The sequence below is a fragment of the Trichomycterus rosablanca genome, chromosome 2 (assembly GCF_030014385.1).
Source record: "Trichomycterus rosablanca isolate fTriRos1 chromosome 2, fTriRos1.hap1, whole genome shotgun sequence".
NCBI lineage: Eukaryota > Metazoa > Chordata > Actinopteri > Siluriformes > Trichomycteridae > Trichomycterus > Trichomycterus rosablanca.
In genome coordinates, this window is record NC_085989.1 from 60,796,340 (window position 1) to 60,814,917 (window position 18,578).

Here is an 18,578-nt window from a genome sequence, read left to right on the forward strand (position 1 = left end):
AACAGCAACGGTCCCAATACTGAGCCCTGGGGGACACCCTGCTTAACAGGAGCAACGTCAGATGTGTGTTTACCTATGCCAACAAAGTGATGCCTATCAGATAGATAAGATTTAAACCAAGTCAAAACTATGCCGGAAAAACCAATGTCAGAGAGCCGGGTTATGAGAATTTCATGGTTAACCGTGTCAAAAGCAGCAGTAAGATCAAGGAGTAAAAGGAGAGAAGCAAAACCTTTGTCAGAGGAAAGAAGAAGGTTGTTGAGTACACACAAGAGTGCAGTCTCTGTGCTATGACGGGCACGAAAACCAGATTGAAAGGTGTCAAAAAGAATGTTAGAATTCATGTTCACGGCTACTTAATATGGAGCTATCTAAATCAGGTTTTTTAATTATGGGGGTAACAACAGAAGTTTTCAGAGCTACCGGAACATAACCAGATTCGAGAGAAAGGTTGACGAGGTGACAAATAGAGGGCAAAAGAGAAGAAATAACTTGCTTGAGAAGAACTGTAGGGGCAGGATCAAGGAGTGAGGTAGTGGTCTTGGAGCCTGTTATAATTCTAGTGACGCAAACAGGATTGACAGATGCAAAAGACGAGAAAGTGAGCAGGGAAGAGGAAGTACCGAAAGAGATTGGAGATGACAGCAGTGATTTACATGTCTGATCATTCAGTATTTCCTGGTAAATGTTGGACACTTTGTCCCTGAAAAAGTTAAGAAATGCATTACATAAATCCGATGATGGAGCCAGGGAGTCTGAGGGGGGTCGCAAAAGTTTATTCACAGTAGTAAAGAGTCGCTTGGGATCCAGGCCTGCCTTTGTAATTGTAGAAGTGTAGTAGGTAGTGCGAGCATTGTTTAAAGCCTCTTTATATCTGACCAGATGATCCAGATAAGCTTGATGGTGAACATATAAGCCTTTTTTCCTATAAAGACGTTCAAGACGCCTACCAGCTGTTTTTAAACCACGAAGTTCTGCAGTAAACCAGGGTGAGGAATGCGAGGAGGGCACAGACCGAGTTATAACTGGAGCAAGGGTGTTAAGGGTATCGGCCATAGACTGATTGTAAACAGAGATGGCCTCATCAATGTCGCGTAGTGAGGTAATAAGAGGTAAACTGGAGGATTCCAGGACAGAGGAGAAAGCTAACGGATCAACAGAGGAGATATTACGGTAAGAGAGAAGGGTCTTAGATGGGGGGTTAGCAGTGTGTAGTGAAATACATGATGTAATAAACAGATGATCGGATATTCCAATATCATGACCTGATACATTAGTGATAGTTCCCGCTGAGGAGCAAATCAAGTCTAAAATGTGACCATGTTTATGAGTTGAAAAATCCACATGTTGATACAAGTCAAAGCAGTTTAAGAGTGACAAAAAACCAGTAGAACCAGGAGATACAGAGTCAATATGAATATTAAAGTCACCAAGGACGACCAATGACTTTGACAGAGAACTGACAGTGGTTAGGACCTCACCAAGTTCAAGTAGGAAATCGGAGATGGAACTGCTAGGAGGACGGTAAACTAACAACACAACAGTTGGACAAGGGCCCATGATCCTGAGAGCCATGTACTCAAAGTGAGCAGTTTCCTGCATCTTACACATAGTTATTTTTATTTTACTGCTAAAAAAGACGGCTAGACCCCCACCACGACCACTCAGCCTAGGTGCACAAAGATATTTAAAGCCAGGTGGGTTGGCCGCATTTAGATGAAAGAAATCGCCTTGTGATTGCCAGGTTTCAGTCAGGAAGAGCAGGTCCAGGTGATGATGTCCGATGAGGTCGTTAAGGAGGACGGCTTTATCAGACATGGAGCGGCAGTTGAACAGGGCCAGGTTTAGCTGACGACATTGAGCAGATGAGGTCTGAACAAAAGTGGGCAAGACCTTGGATCATGGGACCTCACTTAAAACACTAAAGTCCACTCCTCGCTGGAACATCGATGGGTAGCTCCTAGGCCCAGGGGCCACGCCGTAAATCACAGGAATACCCGAGACAGATGACGAATGGTCCCTCGTCCAGCGTAAATGCTCCCGTAAATGATGCCTGTGCTGGGTGGTGTGGTCAGGTACCCTTGCAGGTCGACTGTTCACAATGAAGCGGTCATCAGTGTGGGATGTGACCAAAGGACGTCCACTCCTATGCCTTTCTGTGACTCTTTCAGTCTCTTTGTATCTCTTGCTGTTGTGAATTTTGCCGTTAAGTGTTGTAAATAATGAATCTTTTCTAGATAATTGATCAGGTCAACTCATTTTATAATTAAGAGGTTTATTGAAAAGTTGCAAAGAAATCAGCTCTCCCCAGGCTCTCAGGCTGCAGCGTTCTGAGTCTTCACCCCTAGCGGGAAGTTGAAGCACAGACCCCGTATTGTGCGTTCGATCAGTTTTTATACTTTTGACAAAATGCCCTTTGCTCGTGAAGTGACACATACCTCTGGTCTCTGACTGATCTAATCAATTTTCTGCTGAGCTGTCGTTTTGCCAATTTTTTTTTTGTGTGTGTGTATTCAGCTGAGTGCATCAGTTTCAGAGAGCAGGATGTGCCGACAACAGAGCAGTTTTATGCTCTCACAACCCCCTATATTGTTACAGGGAATTTTATTAAGCACATAAGCTCCTTGTTAGAGAACAGCAAGTTGTGCAGAAAGTACTGAAACATTGAACAGTTGGACATTCAAAAGTTTAGAGAAGGTCACATTAAGTTCACCTGTAAAGGTCAGAGTGCATTTTAGCTTCATCCTGAAATTTCATCTGAAAGCCAAATATCCTGAACTTTTTGAGTAGTGTATGACAAAATTTCCTTTTATTATTTCTTTGAAATAATAAACTGGTGAAGTTTAGTAATAAAGAGAGAAATACATTAATAATAGACGATCTTTGTACATTAAGACTCTCATGTTAGTATGAAGGGGCGCTCAGGTGGTGCAGCAGTAAAGTACACTGGTTTACTTTTGCTGAGATCTGAGGATGTTAGCATGGAGTGAATTTATCTGACCACTTCATACTGGTCAGGACCATGGTGGATCCATTGCTACTCTAAAACACTTCCATGGAAGTAGGAACACACCCTGGTGTCACACACACACACACACACACACACACACACACACACACAGTCACTCATCTATGTTTCAGGATGGAGACAGAAATAAATTTATCATTTATAATCAGCGGGTAACGTTGTATTAATTCTCAGTCGCTACATGGCTATAGTTAGCACTTGGACTGTGTAGAAATGTGAAGCTCCGCCCCTTTGTAAATCAGTACAGTTGAGCAGTCCTGCTATTGGTTGATTCATCAGTTTAACTGCTTTCACTTTTATCTACAATGTAGTCTGATCTGATTATTTCTCTCCAGGTTTGCTGGTTGTTCTCTAACAGAGGAAAGTTGTGAAGTTCTGTCCTCAGTTCTCAGTTTAAACTCCTCCAGTCTGAAACATCTGGACCTGAGTAACAATGAACTGAAGGATTCAGGAGTGAAGCTGCTCTCTGCTGGACTGGAGAATCCACACTGTAAACTGGAGATACTGTGGTAAGATCTTCACTTTCACACTGTAGATACAGAAGATCTTTGTAGACTGAAGACTGATGTTAAGTGCAGTTGGGCAGCAGGTTTCTGTGAGGTGAAACTCGTTCACCTGACTTACTGTTAGAATTAACACACATATTAAACATTATTATCTAATATCTACACTTGATGAATTGGTCGGCCATGTTGGAAAAAGTGTTTACATCACAATTCAGTTTATGTTACATCATCATAAATGTTAAATGTGTCCGACTTCAGCGTCTGACTACACAGGGGGTCATGTGGTGCCTTTTGGTGAAGAATTATCTTTTCCCTTAAGACCCCCCACACCACCTGAAAGCAGGGAGTGTCTTCTTTCATGTACACACACACACACACACTCTCTCTTTTTAGATGCAATAACTCACACCAGGAGCCACTTAGTATTATGTGGAAAGGAGGAGGACTCAAAAATGCAGATAAAATTAATATTTATTAATGTTAAATCAAAAGACAAAAAACAAAAGACAGAACAGAAAACAGAAAAGTCAAAACAGAGAACAAAAAAACGAATCGTGAGAACCCCGATTGACACTGCTGAACACTGCAGGCAGCTGAAGCTGAAAAAGGAAAATGAAAAAAAAAACCACAAAAGCCGAGACGAGAACCCCGGTCGCCCGAATATAAAGACCCGGAAGACACAAAGCGCGTCTCGCCACTAGACGGGACTGGTTGGCGTTGGGGAGAGCCGACCTGTAATAGATAGAAAAAAGAGAAGCGTAACCCAGCTTCGCCACCCCGGATTTAGCAAACTGCTTAACCTCGAGTTAATACAAAAACCGGTTTAACCAGTAAAATGGCCGTCGCTAGCCACCTGCGGTTGCTACAGGAGAATGCTAGCGGGTAACGTCAAAACAATACCAGCGTGAGGGCTGGACGGAATCGCACCGCACTTTCTCTGTCAGAAGCAAAATCAAGGAACTATTTTACCTCGGCCTTTCAGCCTACACACCCAACCGACCTACAAGCCGCCTGGGGTAACCGTCTAGCCCTGTAAAGTGAGTGGACACCGCTGTCATGCCAGAAACAAAAAACAAATGTGCGATGCCCGCTGCTGCACTGCGCAGGCTTAAATAAGCCAGCTGCAGCTGCAGGTCGTCATGGTGACGGAAAATATCACCAAGGGGCAGGATGTAAATAAGAAACAGCAACGGTCCCAATACTGAGCCCTGGGGGACACCCTGCTTAACAGGAGCAACGTCAGATGTGTGTTTACCTATGCCAACAAAGTGATGCCTATCAGATAGATAAGATTTAAACCAAGTCAAAACTATGCCGGAAAAACCAATGTCAGAGAGCCGGGTTATGAGAATTTCATGGTTAACCGTGTCAAAAGCAGCAGTAAGATCAAGGAGTAAAAGGAGAGAAGCAAAACCTTTGTCAGAGGAAAGAAGAAGGTTGTTGAGTACACACAAGAGTGCAGTCTCTGTGCTATGACGGGCACGAAAACCAGATTGAAAGGTGTCAAAAAGAATGTTAGAATTCATGTTCACGGCTACTTAATATGGAGCTATCTAAATCAGGATTTTTAATTATGGGGGTAACAACAGAAGTTTTCAGAGCTACCGGAACATAACCAGATTCGAGAGAAAGGTTGACGAGGTGACAAATAGAGGGCAAAAGAGAAGAAATAACTTGCTTGAGAAGAACTGTAGGGGCAGGATCAAGGAGTGAGGTAGTGGTCTTGGAGCCTGTTATAATTCTAGTGACGCAAACAGGATTGACAGATGCAAAAGACGAGAAAGTGAGCAGGGAAGAGGAAGTACCGAAAGAGATTGGAGATGACAGCAGTGATTTACATGTCTGATCATTCAGTATTTCCTGGTAAATGTTGGACACTTTGTCCCTGAAAAAGTTAAGAAATGCATTACATAAATCCGATGATGGAGCCAGGGAGTCTGAGGGGGGACGCAAAAGTTTATTCACAGTAGTAAAGAGTCGCTTGGGATCCAGGCCTGCCTTTGTAATTGTAGAAGTGTAGTAGGTAGTGTGAGCATTGTTTAAAGCCTCTTTATATCTGACCAGATGATCCAGATAAGCTTGATGGTGAACATATAAGCCTTTTTTCCTATAAAGACGTTCAAGACGCCTACCAGCTGTTTTTAAACCACGAAGTTCTGCAGTAAACCAGGGTGAGGAATGCGAGGAGGGCACAGACCGAGTTATAACTGGAGCAAGGGTGTTAAGGGTATCGGCCATAGACTGATTGTAAACAGAGATGGCCTCATCAATGTCGCGTAGTGAGGTAATAAGAGGTAAACTGGAGGATTCCAGGACAGAGGAGAAAGCTAACGGATCAACAGAGGAGATATTACGGTAAGAGAGAAGGGTCTTAGATGGGGGGTTAGCAGTGTGTAGTGAAATACATGATGTAATAAACAGATGATCGGATATTCCAATATCATGACCTGATGCATTAGTGATAGTTCCCGCTGAGGAGCAGATCAAGTCTAAAATGTGACCATGTTTATGAGTTGAAAAATCCACATGTTGATACAAGTCAAAGCAGTTTAAGAGTGACAAAAAACCAGTAGAACCAGGAGATACAGAGTCAATATGAATATTAAAATCACCAAGGACGACCAATGACTTTGACAGAGAACTGACAGTGGTTAGGACCTCACCAAGTTCAAGTAGGAAATCGGAGATGGAACTGCTAGGAGGACGGTAAACTAACAACACAACAGTTGGACAAGGGCCCATGATCCTGAGAGCCATGTACTCAAAGTGAGCAGTTTCCTGCATCTTACACATAGTTATTTTTATTTTACTGCTAAAAAAGACGGCTAGACCCCCACCACGACCACTCAGCCTAGGTGCACAAAGATATTTAAAGCCAGGTGGGTTGGCCGCATTTAGATGAAAGAAATCGCCTTGTGATTGCCAGGTTTCAGTCAGGAAGAGCAGGTCCAGGTGATGATGTCCGATGAGGTCGTTAAGGAGGACGGCTTTATCAGACATGGAGCGGCAGTTGAACAGGGCCAGGTTTAGCTGACGACATTGAGCAGATGAGGTCTGAACAAAAGTGGGCAAGACCTTGGATCATGGGACCTCACTTAAAACACTAAAGTCCACTCCTCGCTGGAACATCGATGGGTAGCTCCTAGGCCCAGGGGCCACGCCGTAAATCACAGGAATACCCGAGACAGATGACGAATGGTCCCTCGTCCAGCGTAAATGCTCCCGTAAATGATGCCTGTGCTGGGTGGTGTGGTCAGGTACCCTTGCAGGTCGACTGTTCACAATGAAGCGGTCATCAGTGTGGGATGTGACCAAAGGATGTCCACTCCTATGCCTTTCTGTGACTCTTCCAGTCTCTTTGTATCTCTTGCTGTTGTGAATTTTGCCGTTAAGTGTTGTAAATAATGAATCTTTTCTAGATAATTGATCAGGTCAACTCATTTTATAATTAAGAGGTTTATTGAAAAGTTGCAAAGAAATCAGCTCTCCCCAGGCTCTCAGGCTGCAGCGTTCTGAGTCTTCACCCCTAGCGGGAAGTTGAAGCACAGACCCCGTATTGTGCGTTCGATCAGTTTTTATACTTTTGACAAAATGCCCTTTGCTCGTGAAGTGACACATACCTCTGGTCTCTGACTGATCTAATCAATTTTCTGCTGAGCTGTCGTTTTGCCAATTTTTTTTTTGTGTGTGTGTATTCAGCTGAGTGCATCAGTTTCAGAGAGCAGGATGTGCCGACAACAGAGCAGTTTTATGCTCTCACAACCCCCTATATTGTTACAGGGAATTTTATTAAGCACATAAGCTCCTTGTTAGAGAACAGCAAGTTGTGCAGAAAGTACTGAAACATTGAACAGTTGGACATTCAAAAGTTTAGAGAAGGTCACATTAAGTTCACCTGTAAAGGTCAGAGTGCATTTTAGCTTCATCCTGAAATTTCATCTGAAAGCCAAATATCCCGAACTTTTTGAGTAGTGTATGACAAAATTTCCTTTTATTATTTCTTTGAAATAATAAACTGGTGAAGTTTAGTAATAAAGAGAGAAATACATTAATAATAGACGATCTTTGTACATAAAGACTCTCATGTTAGTATGAAGGGGCGCTCAGGTGGTGCAGCAGTAAAGTACACTGGTTTACTTTTGCTGAGATCTGAGGATGTTAGCATGGAGTGAATTTATCTGACCACTTCATACTGGTCAGGACCATGGTGGATCCAGTGCTACTCTAAAACACTTCCATGGAAGTAGGAACACACCCTGGTGTCACACACACACACACACACACACACACACACACACACACACACACACACAGTCACTCATCTATGTTTCAGGATGGAGACAGAAATAAATTTGTCATTTATAATCAGCGGGTAACGTTGTATTAATTCTCAGTCGCTACATGGCTATAGTTAGCACTTGGACTGTGTAGAAATGTGAAGCTCCGCCCCTTTGTAAATCAGTACAGTTGAGCAGTCCTGCTATTGGTTGATTCATCAGTTTAACTGCTTTCACTTTTATCTACAATGTAGTCTGATCTGATTATTTCTCTCCAGGTTTGCTGGTTGTTCTCTAACAGAGGAAAGTTGTGAAGTTCTGTCCTCAGTTCTCAGTTTAAACTCCTCCAGTCTGAAACATCTGAACCTGAATAACAATGAACTGAAGGATTCAGGAGTGAAGCTGCTCTCTGCTGGACTGGAGAATCCACACTGTAAACTGGAGATACTGTGGTAAGATCTTCACTTTCACACTGTAGATACAGAAGATCTTTGTAGACTGAAGACTGATGTTAAGTGCAGTTGGGCAGTAGGTTTCTGTGAGGTGAAACTCGTTCACCTGACTTACTGTTAGAATTAACACACATATTAAACATTATTATCTGATATCTACACTTGATGAATTGGTCGGCCATGTTGGAAAAAGTGTTTACATCACAACTCAGTTTATGTTACATCATCATAAATGTTAAATGTGTCCGACTTCAGCTTCTGACTACACAGGGGGTCATGTGGTGCCTTTTGGTGAAGAATTATCTTTTCCCTTAAGACCCCCCACACCACCTGAAAGCAGGGAGTGTCTTCTTTCATGTGCACACACACACACACACTCTCTCTTTTTAGATGCAATAACTCACACCAGGAGCCACTTAGTATTATGTGGAAAGGAGGAGGACTCAAAAATGCAGATAAAATTAATATTTATTAATGTTAAATCAAAAGACAAAAAACAAAAGACAGAACAGAAAACAGAAAAGTCAAAACAGAGAACAAAAAAACGAATCGTGAGAACCCCGATTGACACTGCTGAACACTGCAGGCAGCTGAAGCTGAAAAAGGAAAATGAAAAAAAACCCCACAAAAGCCGAGACGAGAACCCCGGTCGCCCGAATATAAAGACCCGGAAGACACAAAGCGCGTCTCGCCACTAGACGGGACTGGTTGGCGTTGGGGAGAGCCGACCTGTAATAGATAGAAAAAAGAGAAGCGTAACCCAGCTTCGCCACCCCGGATTTAGCAAACTGCTTAACCTCGAGTTAATACAAAAACCGGTTTAACCAGTAAAATGGCCGTCGCTAGCCACCTGCGGTTGCTACAGGAGAATGCTAGCGGGTAACGTCAAAACAATACCAGCGTGAGGGCTGGACGGAATCGCACCGCACTTTCTCTGTCAGAAGCAAAATCAAGGAACTATTTTACCTCGGCCTTTCAGCCTACACACCCAACCGACCTACAAGCCGCCTGGGGTAACCGTCTAGCCCTGTAAAGTGAGTGGACACCGCTGTCATGCCAGAAACAAAAAACAAATGTGCGATGCCCGCTGCTGCACTGCGCAGGCTTAAATAAGCCAGCTGCAGCTGCAGGTCGTCAGCCTTAATTACAAGGCCACCTATTTGAGGCCTGTGTTTTAGATGTTCTGTAATGCCTGCTTTGCTGGGAACCCCGGGTAAGTTCACCAGCTACTGCAGGCACCCTAATACTTAGAGAAGCTATATTACCCTCTGAGTGTTTTTGTGTTCAGAGAAAAAAAAGCAGAAAGAAAAACTGAAATGCAGAAATAAGATTAAAATGCAGGGAACCATTGGGAGAACATAAAAAACTCTTCACAGACAAAAATCTAAAATGATAACTGAAGCTAGGAGCTCAGGAGCTGTGTTACAGTGCAGTACTCACTCTACCAGCTGCTCCACCCACCGTCCTGGTATATCTGGAGTTTGAACAGCACTATGAAAACTCCTGTGTGATTATAAAGCAGCTTCCATTGGTTGGTGTTTGGGAGGGTTTTTGGTTTTGAATGTGTAGATGTTTTAGTGGGATTGTTGCTAAATGATCTACCAGCTAACAAAGATCTACTGAAGATTCAGCATTTCAACTCTGAAAGCCTTTAAAATGTGGAATCCACTTTAAGTCTGAAATCACATTTTACACTCATGTTGGAAGGATTACTGATTTAGCATCATCAATTCAGCTGCTTTTACTTTCATCTGCAATGCAGTCTGGGTAATATTATCAGATCTGCTACTTAGATTCCACCTACTGCTGCAGGGTGACGTCTTTCATTTCTCTGATTGATCTGATTATTTCTCTCCAGGTTGTGTCTATGTTCTCTAACAGAGGAAAGTTGTGAAGTTCTGTCCTCAGTTCTCAGTTTAAACTCCTCCAGTCTGAAACATCTGGACCTGAGGTACAATAAACTGAAGGATTCAGGAGTGAAGCTGCTCTCTGCTGGACTGGAGAATCCACACTGTACACTGGAGATACTGGAGTAAGATCTTCACTTTCACACTCTAGATACAGAAGATCTGTTTTACTCTGAAGCATCATTTTATTAAAAGCTAAACATTGGTAGATGGTTTGTTTGTGACTCTTTGGAGTCTTCATACATCATCACATCCTATCATGATTGTTTCTTTACTGTAGCTCACTAACTTACCTGAGATTAGATCCTAAACTTAGCATGTTAGCTCTGATTTAGCATGTTAGCTCTGACTTAGCATGCTAGCTCTGAAAAGCTGGCAGTTTAATGCTCTGAAATTAATTTGTGGAACTAAATTAGGTTCTTCATGAACACAAAGTTTTTTACATCGTGACTCACTGACTCAGTTACATTAACCAGTTGGGTGGGTAGCACTGTCGCCTCACAGCAAGAAGATCCAGGGTTCGATCCCCAGGTGGGGTTTCCTCCGGGTCCTTTCTGTGTGGAGTTTGCATGTTCTCCCTGTGTCTGCGTGGGTTTCCTCCAGGAGCTCCGGTTTCCTCCCACAGTCCAAAAACATGGAAGAGAGGTAAAGTGGAGACACTAAATTGTCCTTAACTGTTTTTGACATTGATCTTGTGAACTGATGAATCTCGTGTAACTAGTTTTTCATCAATGTGTTCATACGTTCACCAGAACGACCGTTCCTGTCATGAAAGTAACCAAAGTGTGTAAAACATGACGTTAAAAATCCTAATAAACAAACACTAACCAGTTCATCCTGGTCGGGGGTGTAGTGGGTAAAAAGAGGCACCAGTTGGAGAGACACCCTGGACAGATGCTGCTTTTAAATGCACGTCGAGCAGAAGGTTTCCCTGAGATCAAACTCGTTTACCTGAATCGGTCGTGTTCATGTGGTTTGTGTGGGAAGATAAAAAAATATGGAGGCTGTCAAGCTTATATATTTATTTTATTATTTGTGTTAATTGTAGATATTTAAAAGTGTTACAGTTAAAATTAACATACAAATTGAACATTATTATTTGATTTCCACCCTTAATGAATTGTTCAGCCATAATGAGTTTACATCAAAATTCAGTGTTCACATCACAATAACTACAAATGATGCAGTACTAGCTGCACCACCGTACCAAACATTAGGAGTGTGGTGGTGATTAGCCTCATTTGTTCTGTTCTCTGTTAACAAGCTAAGCTAAGACTGTAAACAAACAAACAAAAACACTAGAGAAACAGCAGATAATCGAATTCCTCCTCTTCTCTCATGATTAATTAGTTAAGCACCATTAATTAAACTAGAACTGAAATCCCAGCTTCCATTGGTTGGTGTTTGGGAGGGTTTTTGGTTTTGAATGTGTAGATGTTTTAGTGGGATTGTTGCTAAATGATCTACCAGCTAACAAAGATCTACTGAAGATTCAGCATTTCAACTCTGAAAGCCTTTAAAATGTGGAATCCACTTTAAGTCTGAAATCACATTTTACACTCATGTTGGAAGGATTACTGATTCAGCATCATCAATTCAGCTGCTTTCACTTTCATCTGCAATGCAGTCTGGGTAATATTATCAGATCTGCTACTTGGACTCCACCTACTGCTGCAGGGTGACGTCTTTCATTTCTCTGATTGATCTGATTATTTCTCTCCAGGTTGTGTCTATGTGATCTAACAGAGGAAAGTTGTGAAGTTCTGTCCTCAGTTCTCAGTTTAAACTCCTCCAGTCTGAAACATCTGAACCTGAATCAGAATAAACTGAAGGATTCAGGAGTGAAGCTGCTCTCTGCTGGACTGGAGAATCCACACTGTACACTGGAGATACTGTGGTGAGATCTTCACTTTCACACTGTAGATACAGAAGATCATTCCTACAGAAACTGTTGATGATGTGTGGAGGAGTTTGATATTTTACTCGTGTTTCCACACACAATAACACAATAAGTGATAAAACACGTCATCACTTCATGATTAAGATGATTTCTCAGTGATGTTGTCTGGTTGTGGATCTGAATGGAGATGGAGTAGGAGGTGGGAGAAGATGATGATTTTTATTAAATGATTTTCTTCTGCAGGTTAAATTACTGCAGTATTACAGATGAAGGTTTTACTGCTCTGGCTTCAGCTCTGAAATCAAATCCATCATCACGTCTGAGAGAACTGCAACTGAGCCACAATAATCCAGGAGAATCAGGAGTAAAACTGCTCAAAGATCTAGAGGTGGATCCACAACGTAACCTGAAGGAACTACAGTGAGTTACTGTTGATTTATACACACACACACACATGCACACATTACACACACATGTACACATTACACACACATTACACACACATTACACACACTACACACACATTACACACACTACACACACATGCACACATTACACACACATGCACACACATGCACACATTACACACACATGTACACATTACACACACATTACACACACACAACACACACATGCACACATTACACACACATGTACACATTACACACACATTACACACACACAACACACACATGCACACATTACACACACATGTACACATTACACACACATTACACACACTACACACACATTACACACACTACACACACATGCACACATTACACACACATGTACACATTACACACACATTACACACACACAACACACACATGCACACATTACACACACATGTACACATTACACACACATTACACACACTACACACACATTACACACACTACACACACATGCACACATTACACACACATGCACACACATGCACACATTACACACACATGTACACATTACACACACATTACACACACACAACACACACATGCACACATTACACACACATGTACACATTACACACACATTACACACACACAACACACACATGCACACATTACACACACATGTACACATTACACACACATTACACACACTACACACACATTACACACACTACACACACATGCACACATTACACACACATGTACACATTACACACACATTACACACACACAACACACACATGCACACATTACACACACATGTACACATTACACACACATTACACACACTACACACACATTACACACACTACACACACATGCACACATTACACACACATGCACACACATGCACACATTACACACACATGTACACATTACACACACATTACACACACACAACACACACATGCACACATTACACACACATGTACACATTACACACACATTACACACACACAACACACACATGCACACATTACACACACATGTACACATTACACACACATTACACACACTACACACACATTACACACACTACACACACATGCACACATTACACACACATGCACACACATGCACACATTACACACACATGTACACATTACACACACATTACACACACACAACACACACATGCACACATTACACACACATGCACACATTACACACACATGCTCACATTACACACACATTACACACACACAACACACACATGCACACATTACACACACATTACACACACACAACACACACATGCACACATTACACACACATGTACACATTACACACACATTACACACACACAACACACACATGCACACATTACACACACATGTACACATTACACACACATGTACACATTACACACACATTACACACACACAACACACACATGCACACATTACACACACATGTACACACATGCACACATTACACACACATGTACACATTACACACACATTACACACACACATTACACACACATGCACACATTACACACACATGCACACACATGCACACATTACACACACATGTACACATTACACACACATTACACACACACAACACACACATGCACACATTACACACACATGCACACATTACACACACATGCACACATTACACACACATTACACACACACAACACACACATGCTCACATTACACACACATGCTCACATTACACACACATGTACACATTACACACACATGTACACATTACACACACATGTACACATTACACACACATGCTCACATTACACACACATGTACACATTACACACACATGTACACATTACACACACATGCACACATTACACACACACGCTCAAATTACACACACATGTACACATTACACACACATGCACACATTACACACACATGCTCACATTACACACACATACTCACATTACACACACATGCTCACATTACACACACATGCTCACATTACACACACATGTACACATTACACACACATGCACACATTACACACACATGCTCACATTACACACACATGCACACATTACACACACATGTACACATTACACACACATGTACACATTACACACACATGTACACATTACACACACATGTACACATTACACACACATGTACACATTACACACACATGCTCACACTACACACACATGCTCACATTACACACACATGTACACATTACACACACATGTACACATTACACACACATGCTCACATTACACACACATGTACACATTACACACACATGCTCACATTACACACACATGCTCACATTACACACACATGCTCACATTACACACACATGTACACACAACACACACATGCACACATTACACACACATGCACACATTACACACACATGCACACATTACACACACATTACACACACACAACACACACATGCACACATTACACACACATGCTCACATTACACACACATGTACACATTACACACACATGCTCACATTACACACACATGCTCACATTACACACACATACTCACATTACACACACATGTACACATTACACACACATGTACACATTACACACACATGTACACATTACACACACATACTCACATTACACACACATGCTCACATTACACACACATTACACACACACAACACACACATGCACACATTACACACACATGTACACATTACACACACATGCACACATTACACACACATGCACACATTACACACACATGTACACATTACACACACATGCTCACATTACACACACATGTACACATTACACACACATGTACACATTACACACACATGCTCACATTACACACACATGTACACATTACACACACATGCTCACATTACACACACATGCTCACATTACACACACATGCTCACATTACACACACATGCTCACATTACACACACATGTACACATTACACACACATGTACACATTACACACACATGCTCACATTACACACACATGCTCACATTACACACACATGCACACATTACACACACATGTACACATTACACACACATGTACACATTACACACACATGCTCACATTACACACACATGCTCACATTACACACACATGTACACATCACACACACATGCTCACATTACACACACATGTACACATTACACACACATGTACACATTACACACACATGCACACTTTACACACACATGTACACATTACACACACATGTACACATTACACACACATGCTCACATTACACACACATGTACACATTACACACACATGCACACATTACACACACATGCACACATTACACACACATGCTCACATTACACACACATGCTCACATTACACACACATGTACACATTACACACACATGCACACATTACACACACATGCTCACATTACACACACATGCTCACATTACACACACATGCACACATTACACACACATGCACACATTACACACACATGCACACATTACACACACATGCACACATTACACACACATGTACACATTACACACACATGCACACATTACACACACATGTACACATTACACACACATGCTCACATTACACACACATGTACACATTACACACACATGCACACATTACACACACATGCTCACATTACACACACATGCACACATTACACACACATGCACACATTACACACACATGCTCACATTACACACACATGCTCACATTACACACACATGCACACATTACACACACATGCACACTTTACACACACATGTACACATTACACACACCTGTACACATTACACACACATGTACACATTACACACACATGTACACATTACACACACATGCTCACATTACACACACATGCACACATTACACACACATGCACACATTACACACACATGTACACATTACACACACATGCTCACATTACACACACATGTACACATTACACACACATGCACACATTACACACACATGTACACATTACACACACATGCACACATTACACACACATGCACACATTACACACACATGCTCACATTACACACACATGCTCACATTACACACACATGCACACATTACACACACATGTACACATTACACACACATTCTCACATTACACACACATGTACACATTACACACACATGCTCACATTACACACACATGCTCACATTACACACACATGTACACATTACACACACATGCTCACATTACACACACATGTACACATTACACACACATGCTCACATTACACACACATACTCACATTACACACACATGCTCACATTACACACACATGTACACATTACACACACATGCTCACATTACACACACATGTACACATTACACACACATGTACACATTACACACACATGCACACATTACACACACATGCACACATTACACACACATGCTCACATTACACACACACGCACACATTACACACACATGCTCACATTACACACACATGTACACATTACACACACATGTACACATTACACACACATGCACACATTACACACACATGTTATGTGGGAGAAAGGAGGACTCAAATGCAGATTTAAAAAAAATATATATATTTTATTTTTTAAACACCAAAAACAAACACAAATTAAAAGAAACCAAAAACGACTCGGGAGAACCCCGACTGATGCCGCTGGGCGCCGCAGGCAACAAAACTGAAAAACTAAAGAAATAGAAAGAATAACAAACACTGGGACGCGAACCCCAGTTGTCTAGGTGCGAGCCGGTCTCGTTCACCGCTGCACTACGCAGGCGTAAGTGATACTTAGAAATACGGCGCTAAAACGGGGTCGAGGGAATCACGGGATCAGGCTCGGTCTCCAGTCTGGTTGGTTCCCACTGTCTAGACAGGGCATTTGGTTTACCATTCTTGTATCCCGGTTTATATGACAGTGTAAAATGGAACCTTCCAAAAAATAATAACCATCGAGCCTGACGAGAATTCATCCTTTTCACTTGCTGGATGAACGACAAGTTCTTGTGGTCAGTCCAGACAAGGAGTGGATGTCTAGCTCCCTCGAGCCAGAGTCGCCACTCGTCTAATGCCAACTTAATAACCAGAAGTTCCCTGTCTCCAACCGGGTAATTTCGCTCAGCTGGAGTCAGGTAGTGCGAAAAGAAAGAACAAGGATGCAACTTCTTTTCTGGCCCCACTCTCTGGGACAAAACAGCCCCAACTCCAACCTCAGAGGCATCAACCTTGACCACGAAGGGTTCCTCTGGGTCGGGTAACTGCAAGACAGGAGCAGTTTTTAAGAGAGCTTTGAGCCGGTCAAAGGCTTGTTGGGCCTGCACCGTCCACTTGAAAGGACCCTTACCAGTAAGGGCTGTCAACGGAGCAGCGACTGTGCTAAAGTTCTGAATAAATCGCCTAAAAAAGTTAGCAAAGCCCAAAAACCTTTGCATTTGGCGAACAGAACTTGGAGTTGGCCAATTCTTCACCGATTCAACTTTAGCCAGGTCCATGCGAAGGGCGCCCTGAGACACGATGAACCCCAGGAACGAAACCGTGGGGGAGTGAAAGACGGACTTCTCCAGCTTGACGAAAAGATGGTGATCGAGCAGAAGCTGGAGGACTCGTTGGACATGCCCTATATGTTCGTCGATGGATCGGCTAAAAATAAGGATATCATCTAAATAAACATAGACAAACTTATCAAGAGTCTCCCGTAGGACCTCATTGATGAAACGCTGGAAGACTGCGGGGGCATTCATTAACCCAAAGGGCATCACCAGATATTCATGGTAGCCAGTGGGCGTAATGACGCAGTCTTCCACTCATCCCCATGCCTGATCCGGATCAGATTGTACACGCTGCGTAAATCGAGCTTTGTAAACACTGATGCTCACTGAAGGGCTTCAAAAGCCGTGGCCGGCAGCGGGTACCGATCCTTGATCGTAATGGCATTCAGACCGCGATAATCGACACGGGCGCAAACTACCGTCCTTCTCACCAACAAAAAAGAACCCCGCCCCGGCCGGGGAGGAAGAAGGACGGATGAACCCTTGTTTAAGTGCCTCGCACACATACTCCTCCATGGCCACCTTCTCCGGACCAGAGAGCGAGAAAAGGCGCACTCTAGG

The 18,578-nt window shown here is 42.4% G+C and overlaps 1 protein-coding gene across 1 annotated transcript in view; it reads left to right on the forward strand.

Annotated features, from left to right (window-relative positions):
* Positions 1-18,578, forward strand: part of LOC134300125 (NACHT, LRR and PYD domains-containing protein 3-like) — a 78,034-nt gene that overhangs the window by 14,518 nt on the left and 44,938 nt on the right. Inside the window, exons 6-10 of the mRNA XM_062984791.1 lie at positions 3,364-3,537; positions 8,090-8,263; positions 10,122-10,295; positions 11,894-12,067; positions 12,314-12,490. Of these exons, the coding sequence (XP_062840861.1) occupies positions 3,364-3,537; positions 8,090-8,263; positions 10,122-10,295; positions 11,894-12,067; positions 12,314-12,490 (873 nt within the window). The remainder of the gene's footprint in view (positions 1-3,363; positions 3,538-8,089; positions 8,264-10,121; positions 10,296-11,893; positions 12,068-12,313; positions 12,491-18,578) is intronic.